At 42.4% G+C, this 23,150-nt stretch overlaps 1 protein-coding gene across 2 annotated transcripts in view; it reads left to right on the top strand.

Annotated features, from left to right (window-relative positions):
- Positions 1–23,150, top strand: part of LOC105484917 (potassium voltage-gated channel subfamily H member 1) — a 455,126-nt gene that overhangs the window by 337,868 nt on the left and 94,108 nt on the right. For both annotated transcript variants that reach the window (XM_011747028.3, XM_011747026.3), the window contains exon 10: positions 20,364–20,560. In XM_011747028.3, coding sequence (XP_011745330.1) covers positions 20,364–20,560 — 197 coding nt within the window. The remainder of the gene's footprint in view (positions 1–20,363; positions 20,561–23,150) is intronic.

Raw genomic sequence — 23,150 nt, 5'->3', positions numbered from 1 at the left:
TCCAATTATGTGGTCCATTTTGGAGTAAGTGCGATGTGGTGCTGAGAAGAATGTATATTCTGTTGATTTGGGGTGGAGAGTTCTGTAGATGTCTATTAGGTTCGCTTGGTGCAGAGTTAAGTTCAATTCCTGGATATCCTTGTTAACTTTCTGTCTCGTTGATTTGTCTAATGTTGACAGTAGGGTGTTGAAGTCTCCGATTATTATTGTATGGGAGTCTAAGTCTCTTTGTAAGTCTCTAAGGATTTGCTTTATGAATCTGGGTGCTCCTGTATTGGGTGCATATATATTTAGGATAGTTAGCTCTTCCTGTTGAATTGATGTCTTTACCATTTTGTAATGGCCTTCTTTGTCTCTTTTGATCTTTGATGGTTTAAAGTCTGTTTTATCAGAGACTAGGATTGCAACCCCTGCTTTTTTTTTGTTTTCCATTTGCTTGGTAGATCTTCCTCCATCCCTTTATTTTGAGCCTATGTGTGTCTCTGCATGTTAGATGGGTCTCCTGAATACAGCAAACTGATGTGTCTTGCTCTTTATCCAGTTTGCCAGTCTGTGTCTCTTAATTGGACTATTTAGTTCATTTACATTTAAGGTTAACATTGTTATGTGTGAACTTGATCCTGTCATTGTGATATTAGCTGGTTATTTTGCTCGTTAGTTGATGCAGTTTCTTCCTAGCCTCGATGGTCTTTACACTTTGGCATGTTTTTGCAATGGCTGGTACCGGTTGTTCCTTTCCATGTTTAGTGCTTCCTTCAGGATCTCTTGTAGGGCAGGCCTGGTGGTGACAAAATCTGTAAGCATTTGCTTGTCTGTAAAGGATTTTATTTCTGCTTCACTTGTGAAACTTAGTTTGGCTGGATATGAAATTCTGGGTTGAAAATTCTTTTCTTTAAGAATGTTGAATATTGGCCCCCACTCTCTTCTGCCTTGGAGAGTTTCTGCCGAGAGATCTGCTGTTAGTCTGATGGGCTTCCCTTTGTGTGTAACCCGACCTTTCTCTCTGGCTGCCCTTAACATTTTTTCCTTCATTTCAACTTTGGTGAATCTGACAATTATGTGTCTTGGAGTTGCTCTTCTTGAGGAGTATCTTTGTGGCATTCTCTGTATTTCCTGAATTTGAATGTTGGCCTGCCTTATTAGGTTGGGGAAGTTCTCCTGGATGATACCCTGCAGAGTGTTTTCCAACTTGGTTCCATTTTCCCCGTCACTTTCAGGCACCCCAATCAGACGTAGATTTGGTCTTTTCACATAATCCCATACTTCTTGCAGGCTTTGTTCATTTCTTTTTCCTCTTTTTTCTTTAGACTTCTCTTCTCACTTCATTTCATTCATTTGATCCTCAATTGCTGATACTCTTTCTTCCAGTTGATCATGTCGGTTACTGAAGTTTGTGCATTCGTCACATATTTCTCGTATCATGGTTTTTATCTCTGTCAGTTCATTTATGGCCTTCTCTGCATTGGTTATTCTAGTTATCCATTCTTCCATTCTTTTTTCAAGATTTTTAGTTTCTTTGAGCTGGGTATGTAATTCCTCTTTTAGCTCTGAGAAGTTTGATCAACTGAAACCTTTTTCTCTCCACTCGTCAAAGTCATTCCCCATCCAACTTTGATCCGTTGCTGGCAATGAGCTGCGTTCCTTTAGAGGGGGAGATGCGCTCTTATTTTTTGAATTTCCAGCTTTTCTGCCCTGCTTTTTTCCCATATTTGTGGTTTTATCTGCCTTTGGTCTTTGATGATGGTGATATACTGATGGGGTTTTGGTGTGGGTGTCCTTTCTGTTTGTTAGTTTTCCTTCTAACAGTCAGGACTCTCAGCTGTAGGTCTGTTGGAGTTTGCTTGAGGTCCACTCCAGACCCTCTTTGCCTGGATATCAGCAGTGGAGGCTGCAAAAGATAGAATATTGCTGAACAGTGAGTGATCTTGTCTGATTCTTGCTCTTGAAGCTGTGTCTCAGGGGTGTACCTTGCTGTGCTAGGTGTGGGGTGTTGGTCTGCACCTAGTGCGGATGTCTTCCAGTTAGGCTACTCAGGGGTCAGGGATCCACTTGAGCTGGCAGTCCGTGTTGGGACCACTCCTCTCTTCAAAGCTGTCAGACAGTGTCATTTGCATCTGCAGAGCTTTCTGCTACTTTTTGTTTAGCTGTGCGCTGTCCCCAGAGGTGGAATCTACAGAGACTGGCAGGCCTCCTAGAGCTGCTGTGGGCTCCACCCAGTTCGAGCTTCCTGGGTGGCTTTGTTACCTACTTAAGCCTCAGCAATTGCGGGTGCCCCTCCCCCAGCCTCGCTGCTGCCTTGCAGTTAGATCTCAGACTGCTGTGCTAGCAATGAGGGAGGCTCCATGGGCGTGGGACCCTCCTGGCCAGATGTGGGATATAATCTCCTGGTGTGCCGTTTGCTAAGACCCTTGGTAAAGCACAGTGTTAGGGTGAGAGTTACCCAATTTTCCAGGTGTTGTGTGTCTTAGTTCCCCTGGCTAGGAAAAGGGATTCCCTTCCCCCTTGCATTTCCCAGGTGAGGTGATGCCTCGCCCTGCTTCAGCTCTGGCTGGTCGGGCTGCAACAGCTGACCAGCACTGATTGTCCAGCACTCCCCAGTGAGATGAACCCAGTACCTCAGTTGAAACTGCAGAAATCACCCGTCTTTTGTGTCGCTCACTCTGGGAGCTGGAGACTGGAGCTTTTCCTATTCGGCCATCTTGCTCCAGGACCCTGTCACAGAGTAATTTCTAACATGCATTATCTTTAGTTCTTTTTAGTCTGTAAATTTTCAGCTTATCATTAAACTGAATTACAGTGAATTACAGGAGTGTTTCTGAGCAGGTCAGCAAATTCCTTCTTCTTGAGTCAGGCTGACATTGTAGCTGTCCTAAGGATACGCAAGTTCTTGCACTTGGACTGGGGACCTATCTTCTCCTCAAAGTCATCCAGCCTAAGATATCCTAAGTCTTTCATATCCTGGACTACCTTACATTGTTCTGCTCAAACCCATGCTTTCATGGATGTATTGATTTGTTTATTTTATAACCATGCCAGGTACAGTGCTAGAGGTTGGAAATACAAGTGGGCCAAACAGATACACCTCTCATAAAGCCAAACTTCTCAGCCAGGAAACAGACAAGTAAATATGCATTTTATAACATAGAGCCAAGAGTTGTAATAGGACTAAGAACAGGATGCTGTGGGAGCTTATATAATAGGCATCTAATCCAGCAGCTATAAGAAGTCAAGGATGGCTTCCTGAGAGAGCTGATGTCTAAGCTGAATTCCGCTAGGGACAGCAGTGACTGTGGGGAGTTGCAAAGGGATATTAGAGAGTGAGTGTTCTAGGAATAAGGAGAAGCATCTGCAAAGGTTTTGGAGACACATCTGGGGAAAAAAAAAAAGTAGTTCAAAATACCTGGAGTATAACATTCTCAAGAGGGTGGAATAGGTGAGCAAGGCCTTGAGACTTGTTAAGGAATTTGGACTGAGGGTAATGGAGAGCCAGTGAGGATTTTAAAGCAGAAGAATGACAGAATCTCGTTTGTGTTTAGAAAAATCATCCTGGCAGCTGTGTGGAGAAAGGAGTAGAAAAAGCCAAGATAAAAGGCAGGGAACATGCTGAGAGATGACAGTAGCCTAACCTGACTTAAATGGCTATGGAAATGAAGAAAAATAGATCCAAGAGGTATTTTATGTATGAAATTATCAGAGCTTGGCCATCTATTTTCGATATGAAGATGAGCAAGAAGAAGCAGCCTGGAATGAGTTGGATGACTTTACTGGGATGGGCAACACTGGAGGATGGGCAGGTTTCCCAGGAAGGAAGACCAGTTCCATTTTTAGATCTGTGGGTCTGAGCTGAGTGAAAGTAGCCAGTGGGAGATTCTGGACTCAGAAGAAAGATCAAGGCTTGAGGTGAAAATCTAGGGAAGATCATGGTCTAGATGACAATTGAAGCCAGGGGAGAGGCTGAGAACACCCAAAGAGACAAGGGAGGGAAAGAAGCAACAAAGTCTAGAACACAGCCCCAAGGAATACCAACTTATAGGAGCCTGAGATGGATTTCCAGAAAAGGAGGAGAGACCAGGAGAGAGGGATATAACAGAAGTCAATTGAGGTGTGTGGCAGGGGAGGGGTCGTGGGGGAGTGTGACAAATGGTCATTTTCAAGTGTTACAGAACTATAGTTCACGAAATAGACAATGTCGTGGATTGTAAGACACACTAATATTTTATGGCCCATTAAGAATCAGTGGGCCATAAATGCTGCCAGGTAAACTGGCACATTCCGATTTCAGAGATAAAAATGCTCTACACCATAAGTGTATGCTAGAATCAAAGAGGTATGATTCATTGAAAACTGCAAAGTGTCTTTTAGATTTATCAGCAAAGGAGTTATTGACTATGGTAAGAGTAGCATTAGTGGAGTGTGGGGATGAGGAGCAAGATTCAAGTAGCCTGAGAAATGAAGATGGATGGGTATTGGGTTCAGGGGTGCTTAGTAAATTGCGTAGATTCCCCCAAGAGTTCTGAACCAAGAGAGAAAATAAGTATGATTGGCACAGGTCAAGGCATCACCTTTTATTTTCCAGATAGACCTAATATTAGAGAATGTGCTTTATATTTGCATCCAAGAAGACTTCCTAATATTGAGACCCAGAATTAGACCCACCTCGTGATGATGACCAGCACAAGCCTCTTCCTATGTGGGTCTGCTCCGTAAATCTTATGGCAGAAGAGGACAGAGAGAACATCCTTCCTACAGGCAGTTCATTCCGAGGAGAGAGCAAAGGGCTGGTCTACGCATGAGTTCGTTTTTCCTGCAAACCTATCAGTCAGGTGAAGGTTCAGAACATGATGCAGCTGGAGCCACCTTGCCATGGAGAGACATATCAGGAATGGGGACAAAGTAGTTCTCCTTAAGATTAGGAATGCAAGCTGAGGCGGGCAGATCGCAAGGTCAGGAGTTCGAGACCAGCCTGGTCAACACAGTGAAACACCCCGTCTCTACTAAATATACAAAAATTACCCGGGTGTGGTGGCAGGTGCCTGTAATCCCAGCTACTAGGGAGGCTGAGGCAGGAGAATTGCTTGAACCCAGGAGGCAGAGGTTGCAGTGAGCCGAGATTGCACCACTGCACTCCAGCCTGGGCAACAGATTTAGACTCCATGTCAAAAAAAAAAAAAAAAAAAAAAAAAGAGTGAGAGAGCAGAGATAGTGTAAATAAGACTACCAAGAAGTTTAGTTGATAAAGGAAAGTGAACCCAGCTCAACCAGCTGTCTTCATTCCCTACCACCCAACTTTTTTCCTGCTTTTTGGAAAAATTGTCTATTTATTTCATGTATATCTAAATTATCTCGCCTCACCATATAAAGGCCAGCTCCATTCTCATCTTCTCTATGAAATCTCAGTAGTACTGCCTAGCCCTGCCTCTCCCATACCTCGGGATTCCTTTTTTTACTATTGTTTTATACTTCATTGTTATACACATATGTAAGTTTTGTCTCCTTACATTGTGAGCATCATCTCTTTGAAGATAGAGATGATCTCATAGCCTTTTGTTTTATCCCCCAATCACTGGAATTCTGCCTGATCCATAACAGGTAAGGCCAGGTTGTGGAACTAGGCTGAATTGCGTGGGGAGAGATGGTAAGACATAACCCCATCTTTGGAAACTTTCAGTCGACTCACTGCTTGGGAGAAAGTCAAGCACACTTTCCATGGAACCTGGTGTATAATCTTACAGGTTCTTGGGTGTATTTCATTGACCATATCTGTGGCTGACACACTCCAGTTTCCCATCTCTAATATAGAGATGGTTTGCCGAAGAGCATAACCATTGCACTCCTTTGTACCAACATCAAAAAACAAAAACAAAAATGTTTCTTGAACATCTCTGAGATCTCCCACAAGACCTAGAATGAGACAAAACTTTTCTAGGCATTGATGCCCTTTAGAGAAGTAAAGTGAAATACAGGCCTATCTCTGCAGCCAAGGCCCCCTCAGCACCTCCATTGCTCACTTTCTTTGTTGGTGTAAGAAATCCAAAAGAACATGTCACTTAAGCACTCGACACCCCAGCACAATCAGATAAGACCTTAGAGTTAAGGCTTTATTCCTGCTAGTGCATTTTCACTACTTACATGGGAAAACAAGTTGATGTCTGTCTGTCTTTGATGTATGTTCTAACGTCTGTAAACTGTAACAGATAAAACAAGGTCACATACTGCCAGCAGCATTTATTTTTTGCAGTAAGGATAAAAAGCAGAGCTTTGTACCTTTACTACAGATAAGAGACAGCAACATTTATAAGATGTCAAAACTTTGTTTACCTACTCTTCTCCCATGTGAGAGAGTTATTAAGTGTTCAAAATCAACTTGGAAAACTGGACTCCAGCACCATTGGGATGAGGCACAGAATGGGTGCTGGGTGCAGGGTTCCTGGCTGGTGCCTGAACCTGGCACACTGTGAGTCCTCACTAATCCTTGCTTTCTGGTCCACAGTCAGGGCTGGGCTGGAAAGTGAGTGATATTACCAAGGTTTCAGCTCTAGTTGCTGGAGCTTTTGCTCTGAATGTGCTGCCAGAGTCTTCATCATCATCTTACTGTTTAGTCCATCAGACACAGGGAGGCTCATGCTTTTTCTTAGAGCAGGTGAAAAAAGCACCTTTGCATATACCTCTATTACAGAGGTCAACATATTGTACTGCCCCACTGGATCATGGACTCCTGAATTGGCTAGGTTGCAGGTTCAGCTGCTCCAACAGAAACCCAAAAGAAAGGAAGCTTAGACAAGATGGAAGCTTATTCTCCTCTTATGTAGCAGTCCAGGTGTAAGAGGGCTGGTGGGGCAACCTCATGGTATTAGGCACCCAGCCTCCTCCTAGTATGGTACCTCACTCTAACTAGGTTGTTGCCCTTGGCCTCCTGGTCCAAGCTAACTTACATCCTTATTCCTGCCAGTAGGAAGGGGAGGAGGTACAGGGAAAGGTAAACATGATCTTTCTCTTTAAGGAAATGATCTGAAATTGCACATATCCCTTCTACACACCTCCCCTTAGCCAGAACTTGAACAAATGGCCACACTTGCCTGCAATTTAGTCTTTATTCTGGTTGTCACTATGCCTAGCTAAAAGTCATGAGTTTCATTACCATAAGAGGAGAGAACTGATTTGGAGGAAACAGCTGGAAACCTACCTAGGCCATCGCTCGGTAAGGTCAAAATTTTGTCTCCCGTTTATCCTCCTTTCCATCACCTAGCATTATGCCTGCCTAAAGCAGGTGTCACTGAATGTTGATTGAAGAGGAGGGCTGCTTGAGGGAGGCAATGCAGAGGATGACACCCTGGGAATCTTGCATTTCCTTTGCCAGCATGGAGACCACGAGGCAGTCACAGGCAATCATTTAACCTCTTCAGAACTCACTTTTCTTTCTTTAAAATGAGGCTGATAATCCCTGTGGAATTTGCTTCACAGTGCTGTTGGGAAGATTCTTCTTTTATGGTGGCTACTATTTATTGAACACCTACTATGTTCTAAGCATGGTGCTAAGTTATCTGTTGACATTCATTTATGTAAACTTTACAACAGCCCAATGAGGTGGTGTCTTAGTCTATTCCAGCTGCTATAACAAAATAGCATAGACTATGTAGCTTTTAAACAACATAAATTTATTCCTCACAGTTCTGGATGCCGGGAAGTCCAAGATCAAGGTGCCAGCTGTGAGGGCTCACTTTCTGGTTCAAAGATGGTGCCTTCTTACTGTGTCCTCACATGGGGAGGGCACTCTCTCAGCTTTCTTTTATAAGTGTACTAATCCTTTTCCTTCCTTCCTTTCTTTTTTTTTTTTTTAAATTATACTTTAAGTTCTAGGGTACATGTGCACAACGTGAAGGTTTGTTACATATGTATACATGTGCCATGTTGGTGTGCTGCACCCATTAACTCGTCATTTACATTAGGTATATCTCCTAATGCTATCCCTCCCCACTATGCTCTCCCCACAATGGGACCTGGTGTGTGATGATCCCCTTCCTGTGTCCAAGTGATCTCATTGTTCAATTCCCACCTGTGAGAGACCATGCGATATTTGGTTTTCTGTTCTTGAGATAGTTTGCTGAGAATGATGGTTTCCAGCTGCATCCATGTCCCTACAAAGGACACAAACTCATCCTTCTCTATGACTGCGTAGTATTCCATGGTGTATATGTGCACATTTTCTTAATCCAGTCTGTCACTGATGGACATTTGGGTTGATTCCAAGTCTTTGCTATTGTGAATAGTGCCACAATAAACATACGTGTGCATGTGTCTTTATAGCAGCATGACTTATAATCCTTTGGGTATATCCCCAGTAATGGGATGGCTGGGTCAAATGGTATTTCTAGTTCTAGATCCTTGAGGAATCGCCACACTGTTTTCCACAATGGTTGAACTAGTTTACAGTCCCACCAACAGTGTAAAAGTGTTCCTATTTCTCCACATCCTTTCCAGCACCTGTTGTTTCCTGATTTTTTTTTAAAAAATTGCCATTCTAACTGGTGTGAGATGGTATCTCATTGTGGTTTTGATTTGCATTTCTCTGATGGCGAGTGATGATGAGCATTTTTTCATGTGTCTGTTCGCTGTATGAATGTCTTCTTTTGAGAAATGTCTGTTCATATCCTTTTCCCACTTTTTGATGGGGTTGTTTGTTTTTTCTTGTAAATTTGATTGAGTTTTATAGGTTCTGGATATTAGCCCTTTGTCAGATGAGTAGATTGCAAAATTTTTCTCCCATTCTGTAGGTTGCCTGTTCACTCTGATGGTAGTTTCTTTTGCTGTGCAGGAGCTCTTTAGTTTAATTAGATCCCATTTGTCAATTTTGGCTTCTGTTGCCGTTGCTTTTGGTGTTTTAGACATGAAGTCCTTGCCCGTGCCTGTGTCCTGAATGGTATTACCTAGGTTTTCTTCTACGGTTTTTATGGTTTTAGGTCTAATATTTAAGTCTCTAATCCATCTTGAGTTAATTTTCATATAAGGAGTAAGGAAAGGATCCAGTTTCAGCTTTCTACTTATGGCTAGCCAACTTTCCCAGCACCATTTATTAAATAGGGAATCCTTTCCCCATTTCTTGTTTTTGTCAGATTTGTCAAAGATCAGATGGCTGTAGATGTGTGGTATTATTTCTGAGGGCTCTGTTCTGTACCATAGGTCTATATCTCTGTTTTGGTACCAGTCCCATGCTGTTTTGGTTACTGTAGGCTTGTAGTATAGTTTGAAGTCAGGTAGCATGATGCCTCCAGCTTTGTTGTTTTGGCTTATGATTGTCTTGGCAATGCGGCCTCTTTTTTGGTTCCATATTTACGTTAAAACAGTTTTTTCCAATTCTGTGAAGAAACTCATTGGTAGCTTGATGGGGATGGCATTGAATCTATAAATTACCTTGGGCAGTATGGCCATTTTCACAATATTGATTCTTCCTATCCATGAGCATGGTGTGTTCTTCCATTTGTTTGTGTCCTCTTTTATTTCACTGAACAGTGGTTTGTAGTTCTCCTTGAAGAGGTCCTTCACATCCCTTGTAAGTTGGATTCCTAGGTATTTTATTCTCTTTGAAGCAATTGTGAATGGAAGTTCATTCATGATTTGGCTCTCCATTTGTCTGTTACTGATGTATAAGAATGCTTCTGATTTTTGCACATTGATTTTGTATCCTGAGACTTTGCTAAAGTTGCTTATCAGCTTAAGGAGATTTTGGGCTGAGACAATGGGGTTTTCTGAATATACAATCATGTCATCTGCAAACAGGGACAATTTGACTTCTTCTTTTCCTAACTGAATACCCTTGATTTCTTTCTCTTGCCTGATTGCCCTAGCCAGAACTTCCAACACTATGTTGAATAGGAGTGGTGAGAGAGGGCATCCCTGTCTTGTGCCAGTTTTCAAAGGGAATTTTTCCAGTTTTTGCCCATTCAGTATGATATTGGCTGTGGGTTTGTCATAAATAGCTCTTATTATTTTGAGATACGTTCCATCAATACTGAATTTATTGAGAGTTTTTAGCATGAAGTACTGTTGAATTTTGTCAAAGGCCTTTTCTGCATCTATTGAGATAATCATGTGGTTTTTGTCTTTGGTTCTGTTTATATGCTAGATTACGTGTATTGATTTGCATATGTTGAACCAGCCTTGCATCTCAGGTATGAAGCCCACTTGATCATGGTGGATAAGCTTTTTGATGTGCTGCTGGATTCAGTTTGCCAGTATTTTATTGAGGATTTTTGCATCGATGTTCATCAGGGATATTGGTCTAAAATTCTCTTTTTTTGTTGTATCTCTGTCAGGCTTTGGTATCAGGATGATGTTGGCCTCATAAAATGAGTTAGGGAGGATTCCCTCTTTTTCTATTGATTGGAATAGTTTCAGAAGGAATGGTACCAGCTCCTCCTTGTACCTCTGGTAGAATTTGGCTATGAATCCGTCTGGTCCTGGACATTTTTTGGTTGGTAGGCTATTAATTATTGCCTCAATTTCAGAGCCTGCTATTGGTCTATTCAGGGATTCAACTTCTTTCTGGTTTAGTCTTGGGAGAGTGTAAGTGTCCAGGAAGTTATGCATTTCTTCTAGGTTTTCTAGTTTATTTGCATAGAGGTGTTTATAGTATTCTCTGATGGTAGTTTGTATTTCTGTGGGGTTGGTGGTGATATCCCCTTTATCATTTTTTATTGCATCTATTTGATTCTTCTCTCTTTTCTTCTTTATTAGTCTTCCTAGTGGTCTATCAATTTTGTTGATCTTTTCAAAAAACCAGCTCCTGGATTCACTGATTTTTTGGAGGGCATTTTTGTGTCTCTATGTCCTTCAGTTCTGTTCTGATCTTAGTTATTTCTTGCCTTCTGGTAGCTTTTGAATGTGTTTGCTCTTGCTTCTCTAGTTCTTTTAATTGTGATGTTAGGGTGTCAATTTTAGATCTTTCCTGCTTTCTCTTGTGGGCATTTAGTGCTATACATTTCCCTCTACACACTACTTTAAATGTGTCCCAGAGATTCTGGTATGTTGTATCTTTGTTCTCATTGGTTTCAAAGAACATCTTTATTTCTGCCTTCATTTCATTATGGACCCAGTAGTCATTCAGGAGCAGCTTGTTCAGTTTCCATGTAGTTGAGCGGTTTTGATTGAGTATCTTAGTCCTGAGTTCTAGTTTGATTGCACTGTGGTCTGAGAGACAGTTTGTTATAATTTCTGTTCTTTTACATTTGCTGAGGAGTGCTTTACTTCCAACTATGTGGTCAGTTTTGGAATGAGTGTGATGTGGTGCTGAGAAGAATGTATATTCTGTTGATTTGGGGTGGAGAGTTCTGTAGATGTCTATTAGGTCCGCTTGGTGCAGAGTTAAGTTCAATTTCTGGATATCCTTGTTAACTTTCTGTCTCATTGATTTGTCTAATGTTGACAGTGGGGTGTTGAAGTCTCCGATTATTATTGTATGGGAGTCTAAGTCTCTTTGTAAGTCTCTAAGGACTTGCTTTATGAATCTGGGTGCTCCTGTATTGGGTGCATATATGTTTAGGATAATTAGCTTTTCCTGTTGAATTGATCTCTTTACCATTATGTAATGGCCTTCTTTGTCTCTTTCGATCTTTGATGTTTAAAGTCTATTTTATCAGAGACTAGGATTGCAACCCCTGCTTTTTTTTGTTTTCCATTTGCTTGGTAGATCTTCCTCCATCCCTTTATTTTGAGCCTATGTGTGTCTCTGCATGTGAGATGGATCTCCTGAATATAGCAAACTGATGGGTCTTGACTCTTTATCCAATTTGCCAGTCTATGTCTTTTAATTGGAGCATTTAGTCCATTTACATTTAAGGTTAACATTGTTATGTGTGAACTTGATCCTGTCATTGTGATATTAGCTGGTTATTTTGCTCGTTAGTTGATGCAGTTTCTTCCTAGCCTCGATGGTCTTTACACTTTGGCATGTTTTTGCAATGGCTGGTACCGGTTGTTCCTTTCCATGTTTAGTGCTTCCTTCAGGATCTCTTGTAGGGCAGGCCTGGTGGTGACAAAATCTCTTAAGCATTTGCTTGTCTGTAAAGGATTTTATTTCTGCTTCACTTGTGAAACTTAGTTTGGCTGGATATGAAATTCTGGATTGAAAATTGTTTTCTTTAAGAATGTTAAATATTAGCCCCCACTCTCTTCTGCCTTGGAGAGTTTCTGCCGAGAGATCTGCTGTTAGTCTGATGGGCTTCCCTTTGTGTGTAACCCGACCTTTCTCTCTGGCTGCCCTTAACATTTTTTCCTTCATTTCAACTTTGGTGAATCTGACAATTATGTGTCTTGGAGTTGCTCTTCTTGAGGAGTATCTTTGTGGCATTCTCTGTATTTCCTGAATTTGAATGTTGGCCTGCCTTACTAGATTGGGGAAGTTCTCCTGGATGATATCCTGCAGAGTGTTTTCCAACTTGGTTCCATTTTCACCGTCACTTTCAGGCACCCCAATCAGACATAGATTTGGTCTTTTCACATAATCCCATATTTCTTGGAGGCTTTGTTCATTTCTTTTTACTCTTTTTTCTCTACACTTCTCTTCCCACTTCATTTCATTCATTTGATCCTCAATTGCCAATACTCTTTCTTTCAGTTGATCGAGTTGGTTACTGAATCCTGTGCATTTGTCATGTAGTTCTCGTGTTATGGTTTTCATCTCTATCAGTTCTTTTAAGATCTTCTCTGCATTGATTATTCTAATTATCCATTCATCCATTCTTTTTTCAAGGTTTTTAGTTTCTTTGTGCTGGTTACGTAGTTCCTCCTTTAGCTCTGAGAAGTTTGATCAACTGAAGCCTTCTTCTCTCAACTCGTCAAAGTCATTCTCTGTCTAGCTTTGTTCACTTGCTGGTGATGAGATGCGTTCCTTTGGAGGGGGAGATGCACTCTGACTTTTGAATTTCCAGCTTTTCTGCCCTGCTTTTTCCCCATATTTGTGGTTTTATCTGCCTTTGGTCTTTGATGATGGTGACGTACTGATGGGGTTTTGGTGTGGGTAACCTTTCTGTTTGTTAGTTTTCCTTCTAACAGTCAGGACCCTCAGCTGTAGGTCTGTTGGAGTTTGCTTGAGGTCCACTCCAGACCCTGTTTGCCTGGGTATCAGCAGTGGAGGCTGTAGCAGATAGAATATTGCTGAACAGCGAGTGTTGCTGTCCGATTCTTGCTCTGGAAGCTTCATCTCAGGGATGTACCCCACTGTGTGAGGTGTGGGGTGTCGGTCTGCACCTAGTTGGGGATGTCTCCCAGTTAGGCTACTCAGGACCCATTTGAGCAGGCAGTCTGTCCGTTTTCAGATGTCAACCTCCACTGCTGATACAGTGGTCTGAGAGACAGTTTGTTATAATTTCTGTTCTTTTACATTTGCTGAGGAGTGCTTTACTTCCAACTATGTGGTCAGTTTTGGAATGAGTGTGATGTGGTGCTGAGAAGAATGTATATTCCTTTGATCTGGGATTACAGGTGTGAGCCACTGTGCCTGGCCAGGGCAGTCATCTTAATCATAAAGGTTCTATCTTCATGATCCAGTTACCACCTACAGATCTCACCTCCAAATACCACTGTATTGGGAGTTAGGGTTTTAGCATATAAATTTGAGGGGGCAGGGACACAAATATTCAGACCATAGCAGGTTGGTATGATTGGCCACATTTTATAGTTGAGTAAACTGAGACTGAGAGAGATTCAGTAAGATGCCCAGTGCTGTTCATTTACGTATACATTCAACAACCATTGAGTGCCTGCCATGTACCAGAGACAGTGCTGGGTATGCAGCAGTTCCAAGTACGATGGGTGTTTCCAGGGGGAAACAGAGTGAAGAGGACATACATAATACGGAGCTACTCTGCTCAAGGGATCAGAGAGGAGGTTTAGGCATATTTTGAAGGACGAGCAGGCATCATCCAGGCCAAGGTGTAGGGTGAAGTGTCTGGACAGTGTGGGGAAAACCCTAATGTGAGACAGGAGCCAAACTTAGAGGGACTCCAAGACTCCCAATGTGACTGGAGGGCAGGGAGTGGGAGGAGAAGTCCAGCAGGGGCCAGCAGGAGCCCTCAATGGGTTGAACCTGGGCTTGCAGCCAGCTTGTCTGGCCCCAAAACTCATATTGAAAGAATAGATGATCAAGTTATTGGAAAACGTGTTGAGGGCAGTACTGGGGAGGAGATTTGGGCATATTCTCTTTTTGTGTTAGTCATGGCTTCACTAACTGAAGAGAGGGCCTGGTATGTGGTATAATCCAGGTGGTCTGAGAACTGAGCCCTTGTCATTGTCTTCCTGAGCTATCTAGTCAGTGAGTATGCACACATTCTGCTTAGGGCTTTCCTGGAAAGATTAACCCAGCTCCCTTTATCTGTCTTTTAAGCAGTTTTTCTCTTGGGCCAGGAGAGAGGATGCCCCTTCCTCAGAGCCTCTCTCAGCGATGTCAGGTCTCTGCAGCTGCATTTCATCATCCTGATGAAGTGAGTGAAAAAACCCCTCTTGTCCTGAAATGGCATAAGGACAAAGGACTTCCTGATACCCTAGGGAAGAGGAGTAAAGGCAGTGGGGTAGGGGGAGGAGGGCAAACCTTACTGTACTCCGTGTTTCTGGCACCTCTCTCAGCCTCCCAGAGAAGCCCCCAACAGAGTAGTGGATCTAAACCTTTAAAGAGCTACTCACTCAACAAGCCGGTGTTTCTCACTCTCAGTGTACAGTGTGGAAGGTGCTGAGGTGAGTTTGCTGCCAAATAAGGAAACCAGGCACTTTCCTCCAAGGATTACAAAATATAACTCTCATTTCTACAGGTGAATGAAGGAACAGATAATTCAAAATACGGGGTGGTTCTGAGGCTTCCAAATGGCTTTTCAGTTTTTTTTGTTTTGTTTGTTTTGTTTTGAGCCGGAGTCTCGCTCTGTCGCCCAGACTGGAGTGCAATCTCAGCTCACTGCAACCTCTGCCTCCCAGGTTCATGCCATTCTCCTGCCACAGCCTCCCGAGTAGCTGGGACTACAGGCACCCACCACCACCACCACGCCCGGCTAATTTTTTTTTTTTTTTTTTTTTTTTTTTTGCGTTTTTAGTAAAGACGGGGTTTCACTCTGTTAGCTAATGGTCTTGATCGCCTGACCTCGTGATCCACCCACCTTGGCCTCCCAAAGTGCTGGGATTATGGGTGTGAGCCACCACGCCTGGCCATAGCTTTTCAGTTTTGCTAAAGAGGCAGATCTTTGTGCCTTAAGGCGTTGCTCATGCTGATCCCTCTGCCTGGAATCATCTCCATGCTTCAGCTTTATGCTGCTTAACTTGAACTCATCCTGCAGGTTGCGACTCAGACATCAAATCTTGGAAGACTTCCCTTATCCCTTGAACTTGAGCTGGATACACCTCCTGGACTCTCCCTTGTTATAGGCCCTAACACATTATAGTCACCTGCATCTCCTTCCCTCACTGTATCTGCTGTTCTGCTGTTACACCTCAGCCCCTAGAACCGTGCCTGGCAAAAGTTGCATGAATGACTGAATGAATTTGTTTAAATTGGTTTGGGTCTAGAAATAATGATCTTAATAGCAGATAGTGAGTTTAATATTAGAATTATATTTTGTGGAGTACATTATAACACTGTGAGATTGTCCTTAAAAGAGCATATAATAGGGAATAGTGAAGACAAGCAGCCAGAAATTTCATTTTTTTCTGATTTCCCAGGTCTGCCAAGCTCACTCAGAGCCTGTCTTTGAATAAACAGTGCCTTCCCTCGAGGGTTCCAAGACTTAGTTGTAGAGTTCAGATCAGAATTGCTTCCCTGCAACTCTTTAACCTCAGGAAGGCTATTGATCCTTCCAGGGTCCCAGAGTTCCAGCATCTCTTGAATTCACCATGGTAATCCCATTTCACCCCACTCACCCCCCTTCAGCTTCCTCAAGTGGCTGGCTGTTCTAGCCTTTGCCCTTCATTAAACCAAATTGCCTGCAGGGACTTGGTTTTCTTCTGTGCTGTGCCCCTCCCTGGCCCTGTGCCACCTCAGCCCTGTGTCCCACTTCCCAGCTATGTTTTGTGGATGTTCTTCAGTCCTATGTTGGTACCCCATAGGGCTGTTTAGAGTCCACTGCAGAATTGGAGGTTCAGTAAAGACAGCTGCATATAATTGAGGGGAGGAGGAGGAGGATTAATTATTACTGAGATGTTTGCCTGGAGTTTTAATTAGCCTGCCTTTCCTTACTTCCCTCTTATTTTTCCCCCCAGCTCAGAATGTCCTCTTAGAATGTTAGTATTTTAGAGACTTGGAACATTAGGTTTTAACATTCTGCACCCAGAGCCTCAGTGTAATAAATAAATCAATAGGCTGATTGCCTCCAGTAGCTTGATTGCTGAGTGCATTGGGGTACCTTTTGTTCTTGAGTGAATGATCATTTCACACACTGGCAAATGAGAAACAAATGTGGGTGTAGTGCTTGTCCGGGCTTCTGATTTGCAACCCTGACCTGGGAACTCATTATTTCCAGCATTGTGTGTAACTTATGAGCAGCTTGCCAAATGTTCTGTCTCCTTCCCCTTGACAGTTCTCCCAAGTTATGTGTGTCATAAAAACATTTCGCATTTGCCAGAATAATCCTGAGTTTGTTTTGGATCTGACAGGTCCTCTGATATTACATTCTTAAATCTCACTAACAGATAATTTATACCAAAACTACCGCCTTGACAGGAAGTAAAGTTATATGATTTTCAATTTGGGTTGAAAATCAACTCAAGTTTTGACAATACTGAGACTCTTAGACCCTACAGATTAATCATGATTATCTTACCGTGAAATACTTTTTGTAGTAGGAACTACCCTCCATTTATTTTTTCTGTCAAAACCTGTGATTGGAAAATGTTTTGTAATGGGAATATTGTCATTTCTACAGATGCATTTATTTCATGTTGTATTCCAACCACAATATGGTTGCCCCTTATTTTATGCAATAGGTATGCCCGTGAAGAGTTGCTTATAAACTGAAATTTTATAGATATATTTATAATTACATGCACATGCAGTGCTACTGTTTTACCTAATAGTTTCTTTTGTAATTAGAAAAATGACTCCCAAATTCATCTGAAAAGTATAACACTCATGTATTTTGGTCTTGTTTAGATGAAGTAATCTTAATACAAATCAGGCAAGATTATCAACTAGCTTCTACTCTCAATAGTGCTGGCTTATAACACATTTCATCCCAATAGGAGACTGCAGGTTTTATACATTCTACATTTTCTCACAGACATTCAAACGCTTCCAGAGGAAAATCTGCCCCTCTTAGAGCCACCCCTTGCTCTGTCTTGTATAGTTCTTTCAGGGAAGGAAGAGGGGGATGCTAGCTCAGAGTTGGGATGATTTGTGATGTTCTGCTGGAATATTACATAACCTAGCAGGTAATTTTTTTTGAGACAGGGTCTTGCTCTGTAGCCCAGGCTGGAGTGCCCAGTTATAGCTCACTGCAGTCTCAAACTCCTGGACTCCTGGGTTCAAGCAATCCTCCCATCTCAGCCTCGTGAGTAGTTGGAACTACAGGTGCATGCCACCATGCCCAGCTATTTTTCATTTTTTTGTAAAGGCGATGTCTTGCTTTGTTGCCCAGACTGGTCTCAAGCTCCATGATTCTGTGTATTCTGGCTCTCTATTGCTGTGTAGCAAACCACTCCTACATTTAGAAACTTATTATTGTCTCTTCCATTCTGTGGGTTGTTTAGCTCAGCTGGTTGGTTGTCACTTGCACTTCCCACATGTGGGTGCAGTCAGGCATTGACTGGGGCTGTAGTCATCTGAAGGCTGGACTGAGCAGGACAACTAAGATGGCTTCTTGACATGACTGGCAGTTGAGACTGTCAGCTGAGAGCTCGGCTGGGCTGTGGGCCCCAGCACACACATGTGACCCCTTGTGTGGCTTGTGCTTCTCACTTGTTGATTGGGTTCCAAGAGGGACAGTCCCAAGAATGAGTGTTCTCAGAGATCCAGGTGGAGGCTGCAAGGCTTCTTATGACCTTGACTCAAAATCCCAGAACATCGCTTCTTCCACATTCTATTGGTTGAGGCCAGGGAGTGACTAAGGCCAGTCCAGATTCAAGGGGAGGGAATTAGACTTCACCTCTTGATGGGAGTTGCAGCATTTGTGTACTGCGGGGAAAAGAATGGGTAGGGCCTATTTTTAACTACCTACCATAATGTTCTGGAGGAAGGACGTTCCCTTGAGGAACAAGATGACACAAATATGAAGGGTGCATAAGCCATTGTGGGCAGTGTAGGGAGGTTATAGAATGCTTAATACATATAACATTTACAAATGAATTGGCCAGCTTTGTTGGTTAGAACTGAGTACTGGGGAGTACACAATAAATGAGCCTATTTCCGTGGAAGCCAGTTAGCGTCCTACAGAGAGAAACATTCCCCTTTACTGACCCCAGCCCTAAATGAGCCACCTATGTTACAGATGTTTGAAAAAAGAACTTAGTTAGGGAATCTAAGTAGCACAGTTTTAAAGACGTATTTGCCTAGAAGCTACCCCAAGTATGTATCCTATTCACATTGACTCAGTAAAACCATCTTCGTAAATTAGAACCACAAACACATAGAGAACTGTGAAGTAATATGTCTAGTATAAATGTTTTTCAGCTCACATTTTGGAGGTGCTTAGGGAAGGCTGTGCCCACAGCTATCTTACATACTTAGAATGGACACTTTTTGATGTTTGAGGTAAAGTCAAGTTCTATCCATGTACTTGGAAGTATAATTACCTCCTTAGCTTTAATCAGGAAAACAGCTGGCCTGTTAAACACACTGAGCTACAGGTCCTTTGATTTCAGCTGTGGAGCTTGGCCGATCTGGATGCACAGGCTGACAACTCCCTTGAATACATTACTTTTCACCCTTGGTAGCATTTTCCCCTTCCTCCTGCGTACTCCTCGTTGGCTCCCTGGGGATTCAAATTTGTGTTTATCGTGCTGAAAATTTAGAGGCAAGATAAACAACATTTTAAACTATTTATAACCAGAGGCTATGCCAGAAATGAATTAGGCTTTGCATTTGACATATGTTAAAATGTTGCTCGCTGGCAAAGGTAGGAAGAATATCCCTAGGTGTGAAAAGCAGATGGTTAAAGACGACTGATAAAGCTTTGACCCAGAATATGGCTATATGGGATTAGTACTTGTCTTAATTTGGGCTTCTATAACAAAATACCATAGACTGGGTAACTTATAAACAACAGAAATTTATTTCTCTCAGTTCTGGAAACTGGAAGTCTGAGACCAGGGACTGGCATTGTCAGGTTCTGGTGAGGGCCCCCTTCTGGTTTGCAGACTGCCTATTTCTCATTGTATCCTCACATGATAGAAAGAGCACAGGAGAGCTCTTAGGAGTCCCTTTTATAAGGACATTAATCCCATTGATGAGACGCTCCACCCCCGTGACTTAATTACCTCCCAAAGGCTTCGCTTCCTGATATCATTGCACTGAGGGTTAGGATTTTAACATATGAATTAAGGGGGAGGGGCACACACATTCAGTCCATAGCATTATTCTATTGACTTATTAAATGTATTCTTGTGGAATGCTAGGGATAGAGAGGATCCTGGAGATGCCATTTATATAGGGCCCATATTTTTATACCACCAGGAGGACATTTAGCAAGGGTAAGGAACATGCTCTGGAAGGAGGTATGGGAGAGAGGATGAGAAAGAGGCACCATACAAACATAAACCTTAGGGTGGTGGACACACTGTGGTAAGGAAAGAACTCTGTCTGACTTCTTGCATGTGAATCATCCCAGAGAGAGACCTCTCTTGCTCATTAGATCGCTGATGAAGAGTCCACATGCTCCCTTAAATATTCACCTCTCAGTCACACTAGTATAGACCCACCACAGTCTACCTCCGTTCTTTCTTTCTGCCTATAAATATTGGTTGAGCTCCTACCATGTGCAGGCACTGTGTTATGTGGATGAATAAGACACATGAGCTATCAAGTTGAAAGACATGCAATAAACCAGTGAACAAGTAATATAATGAAAGATTATGATTAGTGTTATGGGGGAGAAAAGGGGTGTGATACAGAATAATGGGCGTGTGTGTCCTGTTTTGGATAGGATGATCAAGATAACCCTTCGAGGAGGTGACATAAATGATTTCAAAGTGATTAAACTTTGGCATGTGTTAACTGCTACTTAAACATTTCTTAAACTGCATGTTGTTAAGGTTCATGTTAAAATAGTGTTTGCCTTTTCTGAGCCCAATCTGCAGAATGCTGAATGGACAGCAGTTCTGGGGAATAGAGGGAAGCCAGCTGGATGGGGAGACCTCTCCTGGCCAACACGTTCCTCATGACCACCTTCTCTCCTTAGGAAAAGGAGACGTGTTTGGAGATGTGTTCTGGAAGGAAGCCACCCTTGCCCAGTCCTGTGCCAATGTGAGGGCCTTGACCTACTGCGATCTGCATGTGATCAAGCGGGATGCCCTGCAGAAAGTGCTGGAATTCTACACAGCCTTCTCCCATTCCTTCTCCCGGAACCTGATTCTGACATACAACCTGAGGAAGAGGGTGAGTTAAAAGTTTCAGTTATTTTCTACAAAGAACAGTCCCTGTGCACTTTGGATAATCACTGTGACCAGAAAAGTCCCTTTGCTGTTTATTTAAGTAGAGTAATTGGTTCTAAAGAGGTTCTGTTTGTTGTTTGCTCTGCGGGGCTTTTGCTATAAAATGGAGGAGAGAGGGGATGTTGCTAGATTAGAAGATGGATCCATTTTGGTGCAGAAGGGATTTATTCATGTGTGTGCTGGGGGCAGGGATGTGGCTTTTTTTTTTTTTTCCCCTCATCAATATCTAGACCTCCTAGCATTTTGAAAAGATGAGTAAAGCATGAGGTTGCTAGTCAGCAAAATGGCTCTGTGGGGCCACTTAATTACTGCAAACTGAATTCTCTGCGGTGACTGGGATTTGCTGAGTAGTGTGAAGCCATTAGCCTGTCAGCTAGTAATGATAATTTTTTAACAGATATGAAAATGACTTAGTTGGGTCCAGAGAATAAGAGAGACATGGAATTTGTTTGTCTAGAGAATATTTTGCATGCAACTGCCAACTAAACTGGTTGAGAAATGATTGGTGGTTTAAGAACCAGAAGATTTTTCACCTTAAGTTGTTTCTTCCACTCTCAAATCATCAGAACTGCTCCATCTGTCTCTGTGAGGATTAAAGTATTGGTCTCATACTTTTGGGGTTTTTACGACAGATTTTCTTGCACTTCATCTCTCTAACTCTTTTGGTTAAAACAATAATAAGATAGCTCTGCACCTGGAGAAATCATATGGAAAGGTTGTCATAGGAATCTTTCCTAAAATGACTACTTAATCTTTTCCCCAACCTGCTTCTTGTCTCATGGTTCCTATTTACATGGTCTAATTTGTCCTGGGAAACCCTGGCATCAACGTTGATGCTGCTTTTCCCTCTCTGAAGCCTCGTGTTACTCATCAGATCCTGTTGGTTCTATTGAAGCTCTCAAATCTAAGTCAGTACTTTGCCTTCATCCTCAAGGCCCCCACAGAATTCTCAGGACACAAAGCTCTTCATTAAAAACCTTCCTCATGCCCTAGCTGGATCATGCAGTGGGCTCCAAATTCACCTTCCTGCCTCATGTCTGCCCTCAATGGAGTGCTTCCTTCTTATGGCTGCTTGACTAACCTTAAAAATCTGATCTGTCACTCTCCTACCTGACGAAAGGATATTATCTGTACATTTCAGCATGGTGTATGTGGTTGTCCACATCTGGCCCAAACTTAACCCCTGAGCCCTGACCTCAGCTTATCTCTATGCCCACCCTTCCCACCCTGAATTGCCACCATGAGAATTCCACACAGTTCTCCAAGCACACGACACCCCTTCAGAGTGCTGTGTCTCTGCCTGCTGCTTTCCCAACCTGGAATTCTTTTCTGTATGTGACAAACCCCTGTTAGCCCTAAAAACTGCTGAAATGTTTACTTTTTTATTCATCAAACCCAGTATTGTACCAACTGAACGAGACTAGACTTATAAAACCCAATGATACTCAGTTCCCTATCTCCAGGAACCTAAAGTCTAATAGAAAAGTTAACACAAGAAAGATAATTGCGTAGAAGATGGTAAGTACAGTGATTGTGATTTGAACAAGGTTTTATGGGAGCATAAAGGAGGCGGACAGCTAAAGGGAGTCAAGGATTAATTGTCAGGGGTGATACCTGAGCTGAGTCCAAAGAACGAGTTTGCCAAACAGAAGGGACTGATGATCTACTGGGAGGGGCAATTTGCACAAAGTCTGGAGAAAGGAAACAACCCTTTGTCTTCTAAGTCCAATGCCTGTCACTGGGCTACCCCAGCAATATTCCTCAACCTGTTTTAAATCCCTTGGACTATCTTGTGGGTCCCTGCACAGAGACCTGTGAAGGCAAGGGCTTGGTGCCTTAGTATCCTCAGTGCATAACCAAGTGTGGGGTGCCTAGAATTAATAAAAGTTTGAGAATGGCAAGGAGAAACAGATGGGATCTCTGGGCCTCAACTTCCACATTATAAAATGCAAGATTGTGGCGAGATGGTTTTTATAGTTCTGTGGTTTGAAACCCGGCCATTTAAATTCTAGTGGAGGGTGGGCGGTGGTGGAGAAATGTGCATCCAGTGTTCTTCCTGGTTGATCTGTTGGTTGGGAACATAGGATGCTTGCTGGTGATACATTTAGCCAAGTGGATTCTCTTATAGTCTATTTTTTGATGTATTCCTTCTTTCTGTGAAAGCAAGTTGATTATAATCAGCTTTCAGTGTTGCTGATAATATAGGTTGAAAAAATACGCAGTTTGGGTTATTTGGAGGAGTAATCTTCTTGGAATAATTGTGGCTCAAGTAAATCTGTCTTTAAAAAAAACACAAGAATGACAACAAAAACAATGACACCTCAGTGGTCAGGTTTTTTCTATAAGTACAGAGTGATAGCTCTGCAGAAGAGAAGACTCAGGGGCTACATATTTGAAGGGCTGTTGTGGAGGAGTTTTTATAGCCACAGGGTACAGAGGAAGAACCAAAATTATAGACAGATTTTGGCACAGTATAAAAAGTCTTTTGAAAAAAAATCAGAACTCCCAAAAAAATGAAATAGGCTGCTTTGAGT

Source organism: Macaca nemestrina, chromosome 1 (assembly GCF_043159975.1).
Source record: "Macaca nemestrina isolate mMacNem1 chromosome 1, mMacNem.hap1, whole genome shotgun sequence".
Taxonomy (NCBI): Eukaryota; Metazoa; Chordata; class Mammalia; order Primates; family Cercopithecidae; genus Macaca; species Macaca nemestrina.
This window is presented reverse-complemented; position numbering and strand designations above follow the sequence as displayed.